Genomic DNA, 22400 nt, shown 5'->3' with positions numbered 1-22400 from the left:
TTTAAAATCGATGGCATAGTTTTCGAGATATTGAGCTGTTCAGAGTTATGTGGGCCACCCTGTATATGTCGCCAAGACCTGGATGATAAACGTCGCGGAATTATCCCCACTACTGCGGGGTATACCCCGTGAGGGGCCGCGAAGCTCGAGAGGCCTCGGATGCCGAAGAGAATTCACTGTATCTGCATTATTAGCCTGTTGCGCGACTAATTGTCATTATTACTGTTACTATGATGCCTTGAAGAACCAAGTGAAGTACCGTTTGCTTCGATATTATGCTGAGAGTGCATTAAAAATTTATAAAATTCACTAGTGTCCATAAGTACTGTTTTATTGCAACTTTCTTGCAACCTCTGTTCATTTCAGCATATCATTAACTTCTCCGTCTTCTTCTTATTATTATTGTGGTGATTATGTCTTCAGAGTCCGGGTTACTTAAAGCAACCGGATCACCGGATCGATAATCGTTTCAGGGGTCGGCGAGGGATCGGTTTCTCTGGTATTTTGTATGCTAATGACTCGCTGCAGTTTCGAAAAGTTGCAAGTGCATAATACAAGAATGCAGGAGTGACGCAGGATCTGTGAAGGGCGGGAATTACGGGACGTCCGTAACGTTTCACTGGAACGAGATCGGTTGCGCAATCGTTGCTGGTCGATTATTTCGAGATTGTTTGCATTCGTGTCGCGTTGCAGGTTGCACGCGTCGGAGCCGATTGAACGGTTCGATGCCGATGCGGATGACTTCGCGATTGAGTACCGTTGCTCGATGAGTGCCTCGTCGGTCGTTAGGACACCTTCACCGGCGCGACAATAATAACCGGGCTGCGGATTTTTATGCGAAATGAAAATTCTCTGTGTTAATTATTTACGTGGCACAATACAACGGTACTTTTAAATTCTTTTACGTTTCGCATTTGTTCTATCCATTTTTGCCATGAATGCACAAAAACCGCAGTCTAATAATATTGGGTTGTTCGCAAAGTAATTTCGATTTTTTTTTTGTGAAAATGAAAGACGATTTTCTTATAATGTATGAATATTTTATTCAATTATATATTCTCCATTTTGGTGTAATACCAAAGTACCCAATTACCCAATTTTGTCTTTATCAGCTTCAACTGGCCTTTCAGAGCGTGGTTCATTTTCAACATCAAAATTGCCGGAACGAAATTTTATAAACCAGTTTTGGCACTGGCTGTCTATCAATATGAATAATTTTTTTTTCTTGCTTAAACAGCATTTTTACCTTTTCGATAGTAAAAAGTAAAATGTGCCGAAAATGCTGCTTTCGACTTTCCATAGTTGATAGGGCACCAAACAAAAACTATTGCGCAGAATCAAACAAACGTTTTCACAAACAAGCCTTGCTGTATCAGCTGTCAAAATATATAATGACAATGCGGCTTAAATATGAAGTTGGCTGCGAGAAAATACAATTACGTCCTGTGTTGAGAAAAAACGAGATCACTTTCCGAACAATCCAATAACATATGAATAATAACTAATAACAGAATGAACATAATTTAATATAATATAAAATGGATAAATTAATTAACAGAATGGATATTAACGGAACGAATAATTTAATTATATAATTGAAGCAATAATTTCGTAGCAGAAGTAGATCCTAATTAGAGTGCTCTTCTCCGTAATTGTCGCGAAGGGTAAACCGTAGTTGCGAACCGTTGTTAGCCTAATTTCGAGGCCGCAGCATTGAATCAAGTAAAAGATAATGCCCAGAGCAACTCTGCGGTTTGAATAGAGGAGACAAGGGAGCACGTGAAAGGAAAGTAGAATGATAACGACGACCGTGGGAAATGAAAACCGATGATTAACGCGAGAGGTATAGCGAGTCGTTCGATGCGTTCGAGCGCCGATTATTATGGAGGACAGGTTTACCGAGATTTCGAGAGAAAAATGGAACCTCGAGGAGAACCTGTCCGCGTTGTTTTCGGCGAGCATAAACGGAGAACGGTGGAATAAAAAGTGGTCGGCGCGTTTCGACTTGACCTTGGGAATCCTGGATCTGGTAGCGGATCGAGTATGCCGCTCGCAAAGGTAAACAGGGTGATTTGGCAGTGGTCCTCGACCAATCCGGACAAAGTCTGGTCTCGGAATTTGTTTTTAAAATCCATCGAAAACCGCCGGCCATCTTCTTTAATCGTCGCGGATCGCATGACATACGGCCTCTCCATATATTTCGAACGGAATCAAGTTTCCTTTTCGAAAGTGGTCCTGCCGTCGAATCGAAAAGTGACCCGGTCTATCTTGGAATTTTTTAAATCCAGCAACGAGGAACTGACGCTTTGCTGCGCGCGCCTTTCAACGCAGAAATTCATAGCTCTCGAAGCAGTGACTTTTAGTGGAATCGATCGAACATCAGAAAGGATGTTGTAGGCTCGAAAGGTGATTTATCTATTAGTTCTTTTAATTAAAGGACGAGTTTACTGTTTTTGCGAAGCGGATTGGCATATTTCAGAAAGCTAGGCAGCATGATAAATTGTAAACGGTAGTTTTCGTTAATTTATAAACATAAATTGGATAAATTTCGATGTGGGAAAATAGATCTCCAAGCAAACGAACAGCCAAAGATCCAGTTCCGAATCGCTGCGTCGGCCGATTAATTATCGTAACGACGATCGATTTCGAATGGTAATCGAGCGATCGAGGGAGCGGGCGAATAAATTCGCATCCCGGCGAAGCAAGCCGCGGGATCGAAAGTAAAATCACCTCGATCCGTCGCCGTCGGATAAATCTAGCGTGGCTCGGCCACTTTTACTTTCCGCGGAATTTGCTTCGAGGCTGTACACCCGTTGCTCTCCGTCCTTTTCTCTCTCTCTCTTTCTTTTTCCGTCGCTCCGTTTACCAGGAAACTAATGGAACGGTCACGCTGCTAATGAAATACCCTTTGTCGTCCCTAATTGCCCGGGGGAATCTCGATGGACCACGACCGTCCGAAGATAATGCTCCTTTCGCTCCATACTCTTCATTCTTTTCCTCTAGAGAAAGATTCCCCAGTCCCCCGTCTTGTTTTGCAATTTATTTCGGCTCGTTAAAGTCCGAGTGGAATTCTAGTTGGTTGAAAAAGTCAGATTTTCTACCGTTTTAACTTCCCGCATTTATTTAGATTTATTTCCCGAGGGAAAAACTTTGCACTAACAAACGATTTCCCGGTCCGCGCTTCTTTTCAGTTTCTGAGGGCTTGTTTTATTCCGAGTGGAATTCTCGCAGAGGTTGAGGAAAACATTTCTTCTTAGCCGGTCGATCATCCTGCATTTATTTGAATTTCAAGTCCTGCCGAGTCTAAAAATGGAAGATGTCTTGATCCCCCGTTTCGCTTTTTTTGGATTTGTCCCGTCTCGAATGGAATTTCTCGAGAGGTTAAAATCGCAAGAGGTCGCGAGAGCAAAATCAACGGATCAGACGCGGGAATGCAGATCCTGGCTGCGAGTCTAAAGGTCCTTGCGGTGACTCAACCGGAGAAATTCCAACCCGAGGAACGAAGAAAGCAAACAGCTCGCCGAAACCGCTGAGCAAACAATACGTCGACTTCCTCACTTATTACTTGCTATTAACGTCAATATTATGCTGTCCATTTAGTTGAATCCAAAGAGCCCCATTAGCTATCGATTAACAAACGCATTTTCCTCTTCTTGTTGCAACGAGTTTAACCTTTCGCACTAGGATTGCAATTCTCTCGGATCACCAATGGTACTTCGACGCTGGCTCGAACGCTATTAACACGATGAGTGCCATAAGCAATAATGCCCATAAAAATCACACAAAATCAAAACAACCTGTTTAATAATACAAGAATAAAAAAGACAAAGTTTATCATAACTATGATTGTCGTAACATTTTCACATCTCACAGATCCTAACAAAAATTGATTTGCTTAATGGATTGTACCAAAAATTGACTTTCAAGTTTGGTGAACAAATTGTTGGATGTGCATGACCGACGTGGCACTCAAAGTGTTAACCGCCAAGGCGCCACTAAAAATTGCTGTACCAAAATATTTTTTACATTACTAAATTTGTTTGTATCTAATAAATTACTAAACATTGCAGTATTGTACAGTTGTATTGAGTAAATTGCACCATTTTCGTATGTATAACATAAAAAATATATATATATAGAAGGGAAATATTCTAGGTCGGAAGAAATGTTTCGTTTTGGAGTTAAAATAGCTTCGTGTGCACAGAGTTAATAGGCTTCCGGTAGATAAAATGTTCGAAGAAATTATCGAGTGCAAAGATCGCACACTGAGCAATTTGCTCGCAATGAAATTCTGCGATGATCGAACAGAAGACTATTTTCGCATTTCGTGGGTCGACGATAGAACGATAACATGAAATTGCACGATTTATCGAGAGCATCGTAGTCGCCGTGGGCTCTGGTATTGCAGCAGCGTACGTGAATTGCAAATGGAGGATCGCGATCATCGATTAAATGGACAACGAGGGAAGGGTCGGTCCGCGAGTCTCGAAGGAAAGGTCACCGGCTGACCTTCCTCGCTCGATCCAGCGGCATTTTCGCTGTCGTCTTCTTCTCCTTGTTTTCTTCGACCACCTTCTCCTCTCGGGCCGAAGGAGCGCTTTCTTTTCCTCTCGCGCATTCCTCCGAACACCTCGATCCGTCGAAGGTCGAGCCACGAAGGTCGCCGGGGTTCTGATAACTCGGACCCGACAGGAAACCCTTTTCCTCTTCCAAAAAAAGACCGGGGGAACCATCGTCCTTGTCCCGAGTCGATTCGATCGGCGGGAAATCTGTCGCGGTGTAATCGTCGAGAGAACACCTGCCGTCGACATAATTGTGAAACGTGAAAGCCGCTCGCAGGAAAGCCTCGCGAATCTCGTCGCCGCTTTCGTGGAACGTTGCACAACGATTTCCGATCGATCCTTCCTCGAAAATCCTCGAATTTCTAATCGCGAACGCGTTCTACGCCGCTGGAACGCTTATCGATCGCCGCGGGCTGCCGAACACACTTGCACACCATTTTTCCTCGTCGTAAGTGTCCGAAATTGTAATTTAGCTCGTCGGACACCTTTCTCCAAGCTTCCATCGAATCCTCGATTCGTGTCTCACACCAATTTTCATTCGTTACGTCCACAGTTGTTCAGCGAAAGACTGCCGTTCGATTTGACGCCACATCGCGTCATTGGTCTTCACGGTGTAAGCGCACTGTGGTCGACGGAAAGTGGCCGCACAGATCGTCTTGAAAATGCGATCCAATGGGCTGTGCTTCGGCGTAAGAAGCCTAAAGCTGTTACGGACCGGGAGAATTAGGTCTCCGGGGGAGAATGTTGAAGCAAGCGAATTTGCAACCCGTTCGTCGGTCATTCTACCTAGTATCTAGCCTACTTGAAGGATTCCAAGCATATTTTCTGCAACTGGGGGAGGGGAGACCGTCTCGGAATGAAGATGCACGGACCTAGATGTTAAAGGGGTCGTCAAAGGGGGCTGGAGAGCTGAGATTTTAGGGAAAGAATGAATCGCGAGACGGTCACGGGAGCCAACGTCTCGGCCTCGGCGATCAGTTTTGCAATCTCTCGTTGCTCCACACACGCGTTCGCTCCTTGTTTGCTTGAAACGCGGCTCGGCGTGTCTCGAATAACCGGTAGATTTCCTCCTCCTCCTCCTCCACTGCCGCGGCCAGGAAGCCGCCGATCGTTCCCAGGTATTCGATACGCATGCAGATCGCGCCCTCGAACGAGATCCCAGCCGGTTCTCCAGTTTCGAAGCGTCGAAAAGACGACAACGACGACGACGACGACGACGCGACGCGACGCGACGGTAGACTCGAACTCGAACTCGGGCCCGGACCCGGACCCGGACCAGAATTCCTTCTCGTTCTCTTTTTTTCCTCGGGCACGCGCGTGTCCCGGCGACACGCGGAGAAAGTGGAATCGATCAACGACCCAGAAGAATTTCGCAAGATCCGATCCATTCAAGTACCTGCTTGCCCGCCCGTGTCTGCCTGCCTTTTATCGGCGTTTATCGTTTATTGGCGAGCCAATCATCGACACGTTCCAGCGAGCCCTATGTTTGCCTATCCTAACCGAGCATCGAGGTCTCCGCAATACGGTCGAGAGAAGGCTTAACACACTCGGTTGGCGGACTTTATTCATCAATTTTTAAAAAGTATATTTTGAGCAGTACGACTTTTGATACTCTGGGTCAAAATAGACCCTGGGAGAGCTAATCCAGGATTAGAAATCCTCTATGATCGAGAACTCGCTTTGTTGACTGTATCGATGGTCGTCCAATTTTCTGAGATTTTTTAACATTTATGGGGAACTAACATTTCCCCATTTAACATTTATGAGGTTTTTGAATGTTGAGTATGGACCTGGTAGACATTTTCACCTGGCAGAGATGTGTGTTGGGGTGCTGTGCTTCTATCTGGTGTTTGTTTTCATTGATTATGCTTTTAGCGATCTACTGATTCCATAAAGGATCAAATTGGTAGCATAAGACGTGTCTTCATAAATCCCTGGTGGTAACTTACGGGTTGACACTTGGTTAATTCTCAAACATTTGAATGTTTAAGAGCAACTGCTATGTAAGCAAGTGCAACTGCTGATGACGGTATGAACATGACAGATTTTATTAGAAAATGTTGTATCGCCTTTCAGTGCATTTGTTGGTTTAGACTATTTCTCTTATTCTCGGCTTGTTAAAATGAATGAAGTAAGAACGAACTGTTTAACGGTAATTTAACCGTTAACAATCTGTCTAACGATTAGATTGCGTATTTTTATGCAAAATGAAAATTGTCCGCATCAACTAGGAGAAAGTGGAGTTACATAAAGATTGGTTTCTTTTCTTAATAATTTTAAGAGGTTGTAAACAATGTCTAGTAATATTAAATTCATCTCATGTTTCTTCTATTTTGTGTTTCACCTATTCATGTTTGCTGTAAATGCATAAGATTCGCAATCTATCAGAATAGAGACTTTTGAACATCGTTCCCTACCGAATCCCAAATCATAGGGAATATATACTTAGATAAACCAAAGATAATGCAAACACGATTGTGGTTAAACACAACTTGCACATCTTTATGAGTCCTGAAGGACAGGGTTCCTCTAGAAGAGAGGATCTTCTCGCACAAATTTGCTCCACAATCTTACAGATTTCGCGAAGTCTGTTCGCCAGGATATTGGCAGAGAAGTGTGTCGCAACCCGCAGACTCACCCAGTCCATTTTGGCAGCTGGAGCGAGCAGCTATCCCGTGTCGAATGATCTCGCTGTTCGATCAGGTCGAGCACATAGTGCACCACGGTTCCTTTGACACGATAGACGATCCTCGATCGTTGGTGCACGCGTTTCCGGTGCACGGTCCGCGACCTTGCGAACACCTCACACAGGTAGGGGCACAGGTTGGTCAAACTCGCGCGAGAGCTTCACCGTTCTCCAGACGCTGGGAGAGAAGGACTGAGTCTCGCTTGGATCCCGGAGAAGCACTGTTACTTTCATGGGTCGTCCCTCCACCTCTCGGGAGAACTACCTTCCACCTCCTCTTCATCCGCGCAGGTGAAAGGAAAACATTTCTTCCCCCCTCTCGAGCGTCTTTTAATATTGATAACGCGGGACCGTCGTATTTTCAGACGCTTTTTCGCGAATTTCTTCGTCCAGGAATGTATGCTAATCTCGAGCCGCGCCTCGCTTTTTTTGGAACCCTAACTGGTCCATAAATTGGACTTTAGAACTGCCGTATTGTCAACTTTTGCTTTTTGAAACTGTTCCGAGTTAACCGACATTTGTCACGATTAACCATCTGATTTTATAGCCCCTAGGCAACGTTAATCTCAAGTCCCATTTTTATATGCAAGATCTACGAAAACGTACTTTTGGTAGTCGCTAGCATCGTACAAAAATTCAAGAACATGGTCGAAATATCCACCAACGAGTCTGTCAAGTTTCACGAAAATACGTCGTTAACTTCACCCCCAAAGATTGGAATGAATCCCGAGGTCCCGGGTGATCGGGCGGAGGATCGCCATAAAATCGGCTTCCACAGATTTCAGCGGTCCTGGATTATGGGCGCAAACAGGTTGAAAACCAGTAGACGCATTCTTGCATTGGAACGAGGTGCAACAGCCCGTCTCGAGGCTGCAATTAAATCGGCCGAGACGTGGGTCGGCGATTAAACGCGACGAGAACACCGTGCCGAACCCAAATACATGGCATTAGTAACCGCGACGCGGCCAGAAATCCAAAGTATTTTCGAGAAAAGCACGGCGAGAGAAAGAGCGACGACGACGTGACGCGAAGGTCAATGCCGATATCCACGCCCTCGGCGATGATTTTTATCACTTTCGACAAGGAGCTTGACTCGCTGCCAGCCGGCGACGGAAAGGAAACGCCGCGTCGGTCGCGATAAAATCGCGAAGCCTTCTCGTGAATTTATAGTTTATTCGTTGCTATGTACAAGTCTTCGGCGATGCGAGTCGTCGAGCGATGGCTCTTTGTTCCAACTGTAAAAAGTAGACGCTAAATACCCATAGCTAATGCTATGTCCACACTATAGCAACATTGAAGAACTTTTTGACGCCTTTTTCTTTTTCTTTTACCGGGTAAAAGAAAAAGAAATGTTGCTCGGTGTTGCTTCAGTGTGGACATAGAACTTAAAGAAGTTAAAATTTGCGTTTCCCTATTTTAGACTAATACCAAAATCTTTATTGAGAAACATCGCTCGTCTACTCAGCTTCCAAGCCAACGTCTTCAGGACTGATGATAGCCTTCCTGTTCCTCTTCGTTGCCTCCTCTGAAAATGAATCGTGTTAACGATACAGCTGAATAGTTGATTGTTGAAAGGAAATACCTTGGTGAAAATGTTTGGCGGTTCTTTTCCTGATTTCCTCGATACCCTCCTCCGTTTGGGCCCACTCCAGCACCAACCTTCGACCGTACAAGTGAGTGCTCTGACACAAAGCCTTGAACGCTTTCTGCGAAAAGAAGGGATTTAATTGATCACCGTAGACCCAAAGGGAAAAAGACGTTCGCATCGTCCTTGAATGCCATACCTTGGCCTCGCTCTTCGTGTAGAACTCGACGAACCCGAAACCTCTGTGCTTCTCCACGCCGACCAACTTCCTGGGCAGTCTGACTGCCTTCAGCTCCCCGAACGCTCTGCGGATTTATTCAAACTTTCATTAATCATTTCCCTCGGTGTTTATGCAAACTCTCGCATTGTTACGAGAAAGATAAAGCAACAAACTCTAGGGGATATACTGTTAATATGTTCATGTTAATGTGTTCATTTTCCCTACAATTAACTCTTACAAATCTAAGAGACGTACTTGAAGAGTTCGGTTATTTCTGCAGCGTTTGCTTGGAACGGCACGTTCCTGATGAGAATCTTGGTGCCAGTCTGAGCGGACACTTTGGCTGTCTTCTTCGTGGTCTTGACATCGGTGCTGCGTTCAAATGTCTTTGTGAATATTTTTTGGAATGGACACTGACGATTAAGGTTAAATTAGTTAGCATACGTTAAAGTTCTCTCCGAACGCTTCAGCTCGAGCGTCTTCCCCTCGAGCACGGTCATCTGCAGGGTTTTCAAAGCGCGTTCAGCATCTGCTTTCCTCTTGTACCTGATAAACCCGTAGCCCATGGACAGTTTCGCGGCTGGATTCTTCGGGTCCTTCTTCGTCGCCACGGTAGCATAATGGAGAGGGCCGCATTTGCTAAAGTACTGCGGAAACACGAACAGAGTTAGCCTCCCGAAGAAATCCCATGAATTCTAATAGATCAATGCGGGTCAGGTACCGTTTTCAGTTGTTCATCCGTGGTGGAGAAGTTGATGTTCTTCACAAACAGAGTGGTGTCCGGCTCGGGTTCCTCTTCGTCTTCGCTCTCCACCTCGGCGTTCTTGCTCGCATTCTCTTGCAGCCGCTCTTTCTCTTTACCAGGAGCCTCTGCAGAGTCGTTTTTCTCCGTTCCATTTTCCACTACAGCCACTGCTTTGCTCTTCTGGGCGGGGGTGGAGAAGCTGTTGTCGGGAGCCCATTCCAGATAGAGCGGCAGGTGTTTGTACTTGGTGTAAGCCAGTTTGGTGAACGCCTTGCGAGCTTCCGATGGCTCTAAGAATTCCACCAAAGCCGTGACCCCTGAAGGCGGCATCACCACCCTGCCTAGTTCACCGTGCTGGCTGAACAGCTGTACGAGATCCTGTGCCGGAGTCCCAGCAGGCAAATTCTTTATCAGAATCACGGTCCTTGATCGCTTTTCCGCGGGTCGATTGAACGCGTCCAAGCAGACTCCGTTGTCCTCTAAAAAGCTCCTGGTGTCCTGGACCAGCTGCGTCTCTCCCAACGCCAGCTTCACAGCGGCACTCAAACCTTTTGACGAGCTGTCCTCCAGAACTTTCTCCTTGGTCGTGTTGTAGGTGGTTGCAATTGCATCCGCCACTGCATTCTGGCCCAGGAACAGAGCGTTCCAGTTGTGGGAGGAGCCAGCGGTCGCCTTTGTCTTCAGATCCTTCTTCTCCTTGTAGGACAGCCCTTTCTCGTTGAGCAAGTCCATCGGGTCTGCTTTCGCCTTGCCAGGAAGCAGGTGCAGCATTCGACCATCGAGAACGCTACCGTCCAGCTCGCTGTACGCTTTCACGGCGTGCTCTGTCATCAGGAAGGTCACTGTACCGAAACCCTTTGGCTTCCTGGTCACCCTGTCCACAGGGAGATTCACCTCGGTAAGAGGACCTGGTTTCGAATCAGTAGATTAGCATACTGTTAGTGGTTACCATACTTTTCAAATGGAATTAGGACAGGGCTGTCGAAACTCTTCCCTACCGCTGCTTTATAAACCTACTCATTCGGCTCCCCCACTATTATTATTTATTTATTATCTTAAGACCTCCGAACAGTACTGAGACGTACCGTATTTTTCGAACAGCTTCCGGATATCGTCCTCCGTCGTCGTGTAGGATAGATTTCGGACAAACATCCTTCCAGACTCGGCTATGCTCTCCTCCTCTTTCAACGCCTCCTCCTGCTTCTTCCACCTAAAGTTCGCATCGTTTTCGTTTTGCTCTGGATCCACTTTCTCCTTCTCTTCGTACCTTGTTAGGAGTATTTGTTTGCCATCTGAAAAGGCAAATTGAATACAGTTTTGTAGCTCGATTTTAGACTCACGACGACCGTCAGATGTTTACCTAAGAAACTTTTATTCTTTAATAATGCCTTTTTGAGCTGCTGCTCGGTTTTAAAACCGACGTACGCTATTCCCTTGATTTTTGGAGGCACTCTTATTGATTTTGCCTTCAGCGGATGGAAGAAGTGTTTGATGTCTTTTTTCTTGTGATTGTATCCTAGCCCACGGAGTTTTAATGTGAAGAACTTCTGAGGGCCACGGTTGTGTGTGGTTTTCTTGTCAGTGTCTTTTGTTGTGCTCTGATCTTTTCCCTTCAGGGCTTCCATATACTATAAAAGAATAGTTAAAGTTGTTGTCTTTATAGAGATGAGTAATTTTGTGATGTAAAATAATTTCAGTCACCTCCAAGTCAGATATAACTTTGTTCGCCACTTTCGGCTTTTCTTCCTCTTCTTTTTCTTCTTTTTCATTTTCATCATTGTCGCTGTCTTTTTCGTCGTCATCTTCACTGTTGCTAGATTCCTTCTCTTGAGCATCATCTAGCGCAATGTCGTTGATCCATACAGCTTTGTTTGCTGCGTGACTTTCGAGAAATTCGGCGAATAAGGGATCATTTTTGTGCTGAATCAAACCAGCGTGAATATTAGATTATTGTTATTAATACTATGCAATGGTAAAATAAATATAGAGACATACTTTCTGAAGAGCCTCTTTTACTTTGTCTTTAGTAACATTCTCCTTCTCCTTCTTCTTTTTATCTTTCTCCTTTTTCTTTTCAACTATTGTTGTTTTATCTATGGAATCGTTTTCTGCTGCATTGGTAGAGTCATTATTGCTTTGCTTGGAACTATCAGGCGCATGTTTACTCCATGACCTGGGTTTAGAAGAATCCCCTATGAGATTAAATGCATCAAATCAAATTATAACAATTCCAAAGCCGTCTTAACATATTGTTGTTGTAAGGGTACCTAAACTTGCACAGAGTTCAACGGATATTCTGCTGGTGTCTATACAGGTTTTGTCAAAGTACTCCTTTGCAGCAATAGCTTGTTCCTCTATCTTAAATCCAACAAATGCAAATCGTCGAAACACTCCATCTTTCGTGTACTTCAATTGCACATCAGTTACCAAACCCTTTTGGCTGAACAACTCCTTCAATTTGGTATCTGTAGTCTACAAAATTTAATTGTGTGTAATCGTTTCTGTTTCTATTCCATACTTGTAAGATTAATATTTATTACTTACACCTTTCGGCAAATTTTTCACGATCAAACGCGACATTTTCTATCTGTCATAATTATTTTTGACAAAATTCTGTATGTTTACATTGACACACTGATGTACACCATGTGGTTTTCAAGAGGTTAGGTTCCCCAGGATTTCAAATTTGTGGCGCGAATATTTAAACGATGAAGATAGTGGCTACGAAATATGTATACTGTTTGAATAAACATCCTAAATTCAAATCGAGTTTATATTGTATTTCTGTTGAATCAGAATTTATGGTAGACTCATTTAGGATTGTAGGAAGATTCGCGATCGTATTGAAATAATCAAAAAACGAACAAGCATGTGGAATGCATTATTTTTATTAAAAAGTTACAATTGCTTTAATGTCTTCAATGATAATAATTTTTTAACTATGTTCTAACGAAGGCTTCTTTTAATGGATCGCGTACACGTCTATTGTTGCAAAATTAATATCTTTTAGCTTTTTAATATCATTAGCTTTCGAGTAAGTACATTTCATAGAGCTCTCGATTTTCGTTGTTCTGAAACGCTGGGACAAAGTTGACTTGCACGATTTCAGTAAAACCCTCGTCCAAAGTCGGTGGTTGATAATTTTTCCTAAAAAAAATGTAGAACTGATTAAATATGTACATTACCGAACGATTCATTGTTATAATTAATAACTGATTTTATTTCTACCAACTCACACGTAAGAATTAATGATTATCTCACTGACTTTAGCGTGACTAGGATCTGTTAATTCCCGGAACTGAAACAGAACATTTGATACACTTTTCTTGTCACGATTATTGCTTCATATGATTGTAATTAACAGTTAGTACTCTGTTACCTTATTATTATGCTTTGCGTGATCGACACTCGTCGTCATGATGAAACATCTGACAGGAATCCCGCGTTTCTTCGCTACTTCTATGTACCGTTGTCTGGAGGTAGGATCAGGATTTGTATTATCTACAACCACGCTCTTTCCCTCGGTCAATTCTTGCTCCATTAGGACAATACATTTTTTCCAACTGCCGAGGGTATCTCGGTTCACGTATCCGTAGTCGTTTAGGTAGTTCTTAACAAAATGGGACTTGCCCGAGCCTGGGCATCCAACCATCAGGACTATCTAAAAATACAATTAAACAACTTGCATTGTATTTGTAAATTATGCATTGCTTTTGCTTCAATTACTTCTTGCTCGTTCGAAGTCGCGTTGCCTCCCGTGCACACATCGACAGTTTGTATATCTTTTGGATTAAACGCAGGCAGCTGGTAAGGTGGTTCCTTCTGACCAAGGAAGTGTCCTTCAGGGGTTTCAAATTTCAGTCCTAGATTCAATGCTAACAATCTGTCCGCCATCGAGTGATCCTTCTTCTTTCCTGGAGCCCAATTTTTCGGTCGACCAGCTGCATCTCCCACGTGGAAAGATTTCGCTTTATCGATCGGTACGGAGTCGTTGTTCTTGAAAATTAATTTTACTCAGCTTCTCGTGAACACAAGTGTTAGTCTATGAATTAATTGAATACATACTTCTTCTAATTTCTGCCACATACCAGTCGTCGGCTTTCTGTAGATGGTGTGTCCGGTGGCTATGAAAATCTGCAAATAAATTTGATCTGTTATACGGAATTACAATTTAATTGGAATCGTGAAGTATACCTGCATCGGTACGCCAATTCTTCGCACTATGTTCTCTATTTTATTTTTGAAAGATTTAACGATATGCCTTCCAGAGCCGAGCCCACTTTGATTAGTGAAGATTACTATCTTGTAACCATTACCGTGAAGCGCTTTTAATTTCCCTGTTACCTCTGGATATATAAGTTGCCAGTCGTCATAGTCTTTCGGAAATACTAAGCCAGAACGGGTTTTTATCAGGGTCCCGTCCATGTCATACGCGGCTATCTGAAAATAAAACAGTCCCGGTAATTTCTCCATAGACTTTTATGTAAATATTTAATTACCTTTGTACGGCCTTCTACATCATGCACCGTATACATTAATAATTCTCCATTGTCTATACTTTCCCATATACCCTGTTTATCTTTGGGATCCACTGAGCTTATTCCATCTTCCGACTTATCCGAACTCATGCTATCTTTCTTTAAAAATTTGAGGATTCCAGTTTCAGTATTTTTTTTCGATTTTTTCCCTTTCACTGTCTTTTCCTCTTGCTGTTCCATTTTAAAGCTTCCAAAACTAAAGCTATTATCTTCGTATTTTGCCATTTTGCAAGAGTATTCCTCATCTTCTGCACTCTCAACTATGTCTCTAGCCCTTTTCTCAGAAGGGAAGCTTTTGGGAGGAGGAGGAGGATTGAACTCAATTTCATACACATATTTGCCATACAAGATCTCTAAGCAGTCTTCGTGTTTGCCTACAAACTTAACATCCTTACGGGTCTTGAAGCCATTGAACCCACAAGGTCTTTTACCCAGTTGCTGTACAGTGACCTTGTATTCCTGATAATCGGCGTATAATCTCACTATGGAAACATAATCATAGTAGTTACACTGAGAAGTCACTGATTACTAGACAGCAGATATTTATGTAAAATAAAAATTATCTACCTGAATTGCAACAGATTGGAGTGAAATAACAGTTAAATTACACCTATTCATTTTTGTCGTAAATACATAAATCCACTGTCTACTGAGTACATAAATGATAATGTGATGAAGTACAAACCTTGTTGTCTAGAACATTGAGAGTCTGTAATGTTGGTCTCTGGGCACCTCCCCACAACAACTGGTTTCTGATGTGGTAGGTGAACCGTCAGTAATGCCTTATCATTGCTCTTTAAATAACAACTTGTAGCTTCTTGAGTCATTGCAATTTATACAGCAAACAATACTAAATCTATAATGGAAATGAGAACGATACGTTTACACCAAGATAAATTTATGAAAAAAATTGCGGCTATCGTATAGCTGATTCTTAAATAAAAATATATTAAAAATGCCAACGTTACGTCTCACAGATGACAATGAAAATCTCCGGAAGTTTATTTTCTATTTACATATTCATTTATCTCAATCGGTACAAGTTAAAAAGTGCTTTATTATTTTTCTAAAACTTCTTTACCTTCGCATCACCGTTTAATTTCACCAGTCGCAAATTCTTCTCCATCATTTTCGCATCTGCTGCGTCGGTCAGGGAAGGTTAGGACCGACGCGAACCTAACCTTACGCAACGGACAACAGCACGTGGTGTTTTGGTAAAGAGACAGAAAAACACTTGAACTAAATTGGAGTGCATATTATTCTTTATTAGGGAATAGTGTGATGGTTCAGTGAACGAGTAACGTGTAAGTCTACAACTCGAACAGGATTCCGAAGAAAATGACTGCGAACGAGTCCTCGGGGGCGGAGAAAAACCCTTATGCGTATCTGGACAGAAAAGATTTCACGTCAGAGAAGTTCAAAATTGAAATACGTGGTCTGCCAAGGTATTACGGGATCGGCGAATTCAGAAAGCTTCTGAACGAAAAGCTAGGATTGGAGACCTGTAAAATTAAGCCACCGAAGAAAGGCAGTGCTTGGTTGTATGTGTCCTTCAGAAGCGAAGAGAACCGTCAGAAGGCCATAGAAAAGCTGAATGGAATCCTTTGGAAGAACTCCAAACTTACTGCTCAGGTATATATTTGTTCATTAGCTATTACATTACATGAATGATTGTTAGATCAATCAGTGGGATCTATTGTACTTAGTATAGAAAGTTTTATTCTTTAATTTGGGACATAGATCGCCAAGCCAGCCCCGGATCCGTTTGTAAAACGAAAACTGGAGCAGGAGAGAAAAGAAGCAAAACGCAAGCGTCAGAAGACAGAAGACGAGTCTATCTCTGCAGCCGACAAAATTAAATCCATCACTATTCCATTGTGGAATATGCCTTACCCTGATCAAGTAAGACAATTGTTGGAATAAGAAACAGGAGCATAGAGATGACAAGGATATTATGTTGTTTTTAGTTGGAGTTGAAGCAAAAGGAAATGAGGTCTATTCTGACAAATATTTGCAAGGAAATGTTAGAATCAAGCAGGGGCGATCTCCAGGACTGGTTGAACTATCAGAAAGACAAGTATGAAGGACTGCCCTGCGAGCTGCTTCCCATTCTCAGTACAGACAAGATCACAGAGTACAGAAATAAGTGTGAATTCACAGTTGGTAATTCGAGATCCCATTAGTTTTTATAATAATGTTAACCATTCGAGTGCTATGAGCCTTTGCAAAAGTTCTGTGCTGCATGGCACTCGATTAGTTAAGAAATTGAAAGGAGTACAACGCGTTATCGGCGTACAGGTAGAAGCACAGACAGCAACGAAACCATGATAGGATTCAGGCTGTCCAGCTACGCGGCAGGATCCACAGCGGTGGGACCCATAGACGACCTCTGTCACATTCCCAGCAGAATGAAGACCGTGATCAAAGTAAGTTCCCTGAAACGATCACATCGATCTTCATCGTCCAGGCTCCAGATTCGTCTTTCGCACAAGCAAATTTCAGATACTGGAAGAGTTCGTGCGAAACTCAGGTCTGGAACCTTTCCAACCAGTTGATCACAGCGGCCACTGGAGGCAGGTGACTGTCAGGACGACTCAGAGTGGACATCTGATGGTGATAGTGGGCATCCATCCTCAGGACTTGACGCAGGAACAGCTAGAGGAGCTGAAGTCGCAGCTGAAGGACTTCTTCGAGACTGGAAAGGGCTCGGAAGCTGGCATCACGTCCTTGCATTTTCAGATCATGAATAAGAAGTATACTGCCGAAGTAAAATGATAAGGAGGAGGTCTCCCTCTGGGGATTTTATCTCTTTATTCTCGCTTAGGAGCCGCGACGGGCTGAACCAGGACAATATCTCCCACATTGCCGGCTCGAAGTGCATAGAGGAGACGCTGCTAGGCATGAAGTTCAGGGTGTCGCCGCAGGCGTTCTTTCAGGTGAACACGACGGCCGCTGAAGTGTTATACAAGGCAGCTATCGAGCTGGCAGCACCGAACGAGGACACTGCTTTATTGGACATCTGCTGTGGCACTGGGACGATTGGCCTAGCCTTCTCAAAGGTTGGCAAGATCTGTTCGCTCTGAACATCTGAAAATTGTTCAAAGTAGCTCGATTGCTACTCCATGTACAGTGACTTGCCTAATTGACCGAGCACGATGTAAAGCAGAATAGCGTTTTCGAAATTGGACAAGTGGTTTTGCGTTAAATAATGATTTCTTCTAGCTTCTCTGTCTAAAAAGGTGCTTGGTCAATCACATGAGGCATTGTATATCTAGTTTCAAGGATCGCAAGCATTGAACGCGTCACGTTGCAGCATTGCGGCGAGGTGTTCGGCGTTGAGATGGTGGAGGACGCGATTAAGGATGCTAAGGAGAATGTTTTGGCAAACAATGTGACCAACTGTGAGTTTTTCGTCGGCAAAGCTCAATACATGCTGCCGCCGACGATCCGCAGGATCACGAAGACCGACATCATTGCCGTGGTCGACCCACCCCGTGCAGGACTTCGTAAGAACGCTTCGCGAAATTTTTATATGCATATGAAACGCGAAAAGGAACACAAAGCTGATTTCACGGCCCAGTCTCATACAGTTCTAACTATTGAGACTTTCGGGTTTCATATGTAGCGTCCGAATAGGACAGCCCGTTGCTGCTAGAATTATACTACGATGAAAATATTCCAGATCAGCGAGCCCTGTTGACCCTGCGCAAAACGAAGAAGCTGTCACGACTGGTTTACGTGTCCTGCGATCCCCGGGCTGCCGCTAGGAACTTGATAGACCTAGCCAGGGCAACGTCGAAGCAGTACACTGGCGACCCGTTGGTGCCCGTCAAGGCTGTCGCCGTCGACATGTTTCCTCATACGAAGCACTGCGAGCTGCTGCTTTGCCTGCAGAGACTGTCGGTCGCGATGAGAGCGCACAATCTCCCGGTCTAAGTCGAGGAGAGCTCCAGTTAGCGCTAGAGGAGCCTTACGATCTGTATTTGCACCGATTAGATTTAGGAAGCTCGGGGAGTTGGCGTTCAGAAGCGTTTCTTTGTCTCTGGATTGAATTTTGTCCGATGGAACAGACGTGGGCAACGAGTCCCCTTTGTGGGCCACCGTTTTGGCGAGAGCAGGGATGCCACGCCCACTTCGGGAAAACATGCCCATTCTGATCAGCTCTGATGGGACTCGTTGTCCACGCCTGCTGTAGAAGCTGTTCTCAGCTAACCACCGCGCAGATGAGATGGTTGAGCAGAGAAACGCGGTACCAATTATCGTTGATATTACTGACGCGACTAAGCAGAATAGGGGCACTTGGAGGAGGTCCTTGTGTCATTGCTCCGCCCAGAGCTCAAACTCGCGAGCTTCCGACCGCCCGTTACAGATCACGAATGCGAGCTACTCGATTAAAACCAGCGTCCCTTATACACAATCTTGTAATCTGAATAATCATTTTATTCGACATAATAATACCAAGACCAGCGAAGTTTGTCGAGTGTCGCACGCGTGACGCGTCCAGAGAACCTTAGTCTACAGGCGGAGATAGAATTTGATGGGATTCTCGGGAGGGGATAAATAGGAGTCGATCGGGATGTCACGGTGTAGACGCGGATCAAGGATCGCTTCAGCTTCGAGAGCCAATTGAACCGGCAACAGCGGGTGTCGTCTTGCTTGGTACGCTTTCAAGTGGGTACGTTTAATCGAGGTGACGTTTTATAATCCAGGGGAATTAACATACTTGATAAAACACATGTGTTTCGATCGAGCGTCGGCCGATGCTGCTTCGAAGGATAGTGAAGAAAGCGGAAAAGAGTGAGAGAGAGAGAGAGAAAGAAAGAGAGTAGAAACAACAGATTACGATCCCGACTCGTGACGAAGGGTAGAGAGCAATCTCGTCGGTGGAGCCTTAGGGGCCTAGTTTCCGTTGATTCCGCGTTTTATTTCGTCTGCTGTGTGCGTGTATGGATCGATCGGGGAATGCATGTGACAGAGGAGGAGTTTCGAGTTTCGGTTGCTCGAGCAGCGGGTCGTCGAGTCGGGCATCGAAGTTGAGGCTGGTGTTGTTGGACAGTGGGTTATCACTTTCTCTTGAAGCACGTCACCGCGTTGAAGTAGCACCGCCAGTAAACGCGTCCTTTCGACTGGCCGCGTCGCTGCAGGTCCATCTACAAATTCGATTTTCAATTAGAATCTGCTCTCCTTTCGATCTACGGTGGCTGTGTGAAACCTCCAAGCGGGACAACTGGCCTGGCACCGCTGAAATCGGGAGCAACGAAGCCACGCTCCTTCTAAGGACAAATTACAGGGCCACAAGGATCCGCTGACTTAAATTTTCAAAGGATAAGAAGCTAGGCTGAGCAAGTGTAGCGCCCTGGCTATACAGAAAGCAGGAGCACCGAAGCCATGCCCACTCGGGGCAAGCCACGCCCACCATACACAGAAAGAGCAAGGTGGACAGTCTTCTATCGGAGGTTTTCTATTTTTCCTTTGACATTATGGAAGTTTCCAACAAAAATATTCGATACACCTTTTTTTAAGGTTGTTTTGACCTCTTCAAAGTGAACGATGGTGGATAGAAAAGTGTGTCGAATATTTTTCTAAACGCTATATCAATGAATCTGTAACCCAACTGTTTCAATAAAAGTAGGATTGAACAGCGAGAAGTCTCACAGTTTGGTGCCACCATAGATCAAATCGTTTGGCTTGAAAATACAGTTCTCTCTCTTTAGCATCACCCTCTTTCGTCTCGTGGTACTTTCACAAGACGGAACATTGGCTGGCCAATAAAATACTATTCAACAAGCAAAGTAATAATCCGCGAACGCGACGCTAAGGAGAGAAAAGTCGTGGCGATCCTAGGGCGACAAGACCTTCACCGTTTGCTCGTCCCCGGTGGAAATGATCTGCGATTCGTCGACTGGGATGTGGGGGGCTGAGGATCTCGCATACGATCTGCCGTTACCCAGCTCGCCCCTGTTCTGATTGTCGACTACTTTTTGTAGCGCGACCATCAGCTGGTCGAATAAAAGAGCCGCCCTTTTCGGCACCACCACCTGCAACAACAATAAGTTCTGATGTACAGTGAATTCCCACTATAAGTTAGTAGCGCGGTTTTGGCGAGAGACATTTAGACGAAATCTGAGGTTCTCCCCGGACGTTGCATTTGAAATAGGGTAGAACTATACAATATGCCCCGGTTGACAAAACGCCTCACAATTGTATTACGCATATAAGTAAGTATACACCGTTGCAAACGACACGATCGAACCTTTCTAAGTCACTATTTCTTATATGATAAATTAACGTATATGTTTAAAAAGTAGAAAAAGTAACTTCTTTAAATCGATATTACCCACGCCTCTTGTCAATGCTTTATTGCCAAATTTACGCCGAGGCGTTTTGTATCCAAGAATTTACAAAACGCCCCAATCGTTATTGGATAATACGCCCCATCTTCAAAATCATATTGTTTATGTATTATGACGCATTTTTTTCTTAATTGTTAATAGAAATGCCGCGTAAATGTGTAAGGACTACATTAAGGACATCATGGTCTGAGAAAGATCTCAATGATCTCAAACAATTCTTTTTGCAATCGTTGTGGTCGAAAAGCCAAAAGAGCAGTCCTTAATTTCGAGAGATTTAGTGTTCGTATCGAAAAAAACGCTCTGGACAGACGTAGCAAAGACATGTACGAACACGGTGGTATGCATTTTTAATTGATTACTTACTTATTTAAGGCGTAAAATGTCTAGAAAAAAACGCACCATTTCGCGGTTCCGCTTACTAGCGCCCCGGTCTCCCCGTGGCAAACACTGTACCTTGCGATAGAATACGGTCGATAATGCAGATCGATATTACAGGTTTACATATGTACGATATGTATGCTGCCGAATATTGCAAATTACTCGACGATGAGGCAGAAATTCGCAATTTGGGCTCTGGACAGACGTAGATTGGACTTTTAGGAAACACAAGTGACCAGTTTTAAAGTACTCATTGCAATATTGAAGCGTCAATTTGTCAAGATTTTGACCCCTGCACGTTTCGCTACGCATCTCGTAACGTCACGCTTGCTATTTTTGTTCGTAACTATAGTATTTGTTGCTTTTGTTTAAACTTTTATAATACTTTATTAAGCATAATATACCTAAAGTAGTGAATAATTTATGTAGAGGCGTATTGTCACATGGATGAGGCATTTTACCCGTCTACTGTGTTACAATATGTCCCACCTAAGGTTAACAAAAATAATTATTTTCTGCTACTTTTTATTACGTTTTGTTCATGATCAAGGAATAGTTGTGAAGAGAAATGAACAATTTATGTGATTTGACAGATAAAATAAAAAATTACTGAAAAATATTTTTTTTTATTGTTTTTTCTTTAAAAATGGGGCGTATCGTATAGTTTTACCCTACAGTGAATTCTCGATATATGTCAACAACACGGATCTTGCCAGCGTCATTTATCGTCCAGGTCTTGGTGACATATATAGAGAAATCACTGTACACAGATCACGCTGGAAACGCAAATGCCACTATCTGTCTCTATGTCATAAACCTATGACATGTTATCGGATTGTGACAATAAGGAGGAGTGTAACATAACATGGTCGGGTATGCCGATGTGAGACCGGAAAACCACTACTAAGCCAATTACAAAACTTCTTTATTTTCATTATTTTTTTATGAGACTTTCACCAACATATTCGTGGCATTTTTCTGATTACAATGAAACCAAATATGATATAATTTAAAAATAGACCAAAAATTCTTCAACGGTTTCGCAGTCGGAGACCATAGCCGCTGCACTAACCGGCGCCGTTGAAAGTACCTTCGAAATATTCGAATACTTTCACGGAAAAAAGTGGTTTTTATTTTTTTCAACTATGTTGTGCCAAACTCAGGAAATTGAAAAAAATTGAGTATAATACTTAGGACAGTATCTCATTGCTAAATTAAATCTGTTTTAGTGTCTCTTCAATTTCTATATGAAATCTGTATTTTTTCGATTTTCTTCGTGTTTTTCGCTTTTTACAACCAGAGTTTGCAACGGAAAAATCTGGAAACGATTCAA

At 43.5% G+C, this 22400-nt stretch overlaps 5 protein-coding genes across 5 annotated transcripts in view; 1 reads left to right on the top strand and 4 right to left on the bottom strand.

Annotated features, from left to right (window-relative positions):
- LOC143356396 (uncharacterized) overlaps positions 1 to 7310 on the bottom strand; it is a 39597-nt gene extending 32287 nt beyond the window's left edge. The window contains exon 1 of the mRNA XM_076792045.1: positions 7201 to 7310. Within this exon, the coding sequence (XP_076648160.1) occupies positions 7201 to 7209 (9 nt within the window). The 5' untranslated portion in view covers positions 7210 to 7310. The remainder of the gene's footprint in view (positions 1 to 7200) is intronic.
- Positions 7311 to 8401: 1091 nt separating this feature from the next.
- LOC143356397 (putative RNA-binding protein 19) lies at positions 8402 to 12472 on the bottom strand. The gene is made up of 12 exons (XM_076792047.1): positions 12343 to 12472; positions 12066 to 12270; positions 11794 to 11990; positions 11500 to 11718; positions 11159 to 11426; positions 10884 to 11090; positions 9775 to 10706; positions 9498 to 9700; positions 9309 to 9425; positions 9033 to 9138; positions 8831 to 8954; positions 8402 to 8773 (listed from the first exon to the last, which is right to left on the bottom strand). The coding sequence occupies exons 1-12, from the start codon at positions 12376 to 12378 to the stop codon at positions 8706 to 8708; spliced, it is 2682 nt and encodes an 893-aa protein (XP_076648162.1). The 5' UTR covers positions 12379 to 12472; the 3' UTR covers positions 8402 to 8705.
- Positions 12473 to 12665: 193 nt separating this feature from the next.
- On the bottom strand, positions 12666 to 15541 carry Pnkp (Polynucleotide kinase 3'-phosphatase). Its single transcript, XM_076791383.1, has 9 exons — positions 15418 to 15541; positions 15022 to 15192; positions 14298 to 14818; positions 13993 to 14238; positions 13864 to 13932; positions 13525 to 13794; positions 13178 to 13459; positions 13035 to 13096; positions 12666 to 12945 (listed from the first exon to the last, which is right to left on the bottom strand). The coding sequence occupies exons 2-9, from the start codon at positions 15161 to 15163 to the stop codon at positions 12822 to 12824; spliced, it is 1716 nt and encodes a 571-aa protein (XP_076647498.1). The 5' UTR covers positions 15164 to 15192; positions 15418 to 15541; the 3' UTR covers positions 12666 to 12821.
- Positions 15542 to 15551: 10 nt separating this feature from the next.
- Positions 15552 to 19147, top strand: LOC143356039 (tRNA (uracil-5-)-methyltransferase homolog A). Its single transcript, XM_076791385.1, has 8 exons — positions 15552 to 15968; positions 16077 to 16238; positions 16304 to 16499; positions 16635 to 16762; positions 16839 to 17089; positions 17161 to 17395; positions 17650 to 17842; positions 18019 to 19147. The coding sequence occupies exons 1-8, from the start codon at positions 15675 to 15677 to the stop codon at positions 18270 to 18272; spliced, it is 1713 nt and encodes a 570-aa protein (XP_076647500.1). The 5' UTR covers positions 15552 to 15674; the 3' UTR covers positions 18273 to 19147.
- A 153-nt stretch (positions 19148 to 19300) lies between these two features.
- Positions 19301 to 22400, bottom strand: part of LOC143356040 (uncharacterized) — a 37566-nt gene continuing 34466 nt past the window's right edge. Inside the window, exons 2-3 of the mRNA XM_076791386.1 lie at positions 20192 to 20374; positions 19301 to 19486 (exon numbers count right to left, since the gene is read on the bottom strand). Coding sequence (XP_076647501.1) covers positions 19400 to 19486; positions 20192 to 20374 — 270 coding nt within the window. The 3' untranslated portion in view covers positions 19301 to 19399. The remainder of the gene's footprint in view (positions 19487 to 20191; positions 20375 to 22400) is intronic.

Source organism: Halictus rubicundus, chromosome 8 (genome assembly GCF_050948215.1).
Source record: "Halictus rubicundus isolate RS-2024b chromosome 8, iyHalRubi1_principal, whole genome shotgun sequence".
Taxonomy (NCBI): domain Eukaryota; kingdom Metazoa; phylum Arthropoda; class Insecta; order Hymenoptera; family Halictidae; genus Halictus; species Halictus rubicundus.
This window is presented reverse-complemented; position numbering and strand designations above follow the sequence as displayed.

Bases quoted from the DNA above. Each gene is read 5' to 3' on its own strand.
- Pnkp (XM_076791383.1), bottom strand. From the start codon at position 15,163: ATGACTCAAGAAGCTACAAGTTGTTATTTAAAGAGCAATGATAAGGCA. The intron at 14,239-14,297 runs GTAATTAAATAT...TTTTATTTTCAG, and splicing joins ATGTAGAAGGCCGTACAAAG to ATAGCCGCGTATGACATGGA. The intron at 13,460-13,524 runs GTAATTGAAGCA...TTGTATTTTTAG, and splicing joins CGACTTCGAACGAGCAAGAA to ATAGTCCTGATGGTTGGATG.
- LOC143356039 (XM_076791385.1), top strand. From the start codon at position 15,675: ATGACTGCGAACGAGTCCTCGGGGGCGGAGAAAAACCCTTATGCGTAT. The intron at 16,239-16,303 runs GTAAGACAATTG...TGTTGTTTTTAG, and splicing joins ATATGCCTTACCCTGATCAA to TTGGAGTTGAAGCAAAAGGA. The intron at 16,763-16,838 runs GTAAGTTCCCTG...AGCAAATTTCAG, and splicing joins GAATGAAGACCGTGATCAAA to ATACTGGAAGAGTTCGTGCG.
- LOC143356397 (XM_076792047.1), bottom strand. From the start codon at position 12,378: ATGTCGCGTTTGATCGTGAAAAATTTGCCGAAAGGT. The intron at 11,991-12,065 runs GTACCCTTACAA...TTAATCTCATAG, and splicing joins TGAACTCTGTGCAAGTTTAG to GGGATTCTTCTAAACCCAGG. The intron at 8,955-9,032 runs GTATGGCATTCA...TTCTTTTCGCAG, and splicing joins ACACGAAGAGCGAGGCCAAG to AAAGCGTTCAAGGCTTTGTG.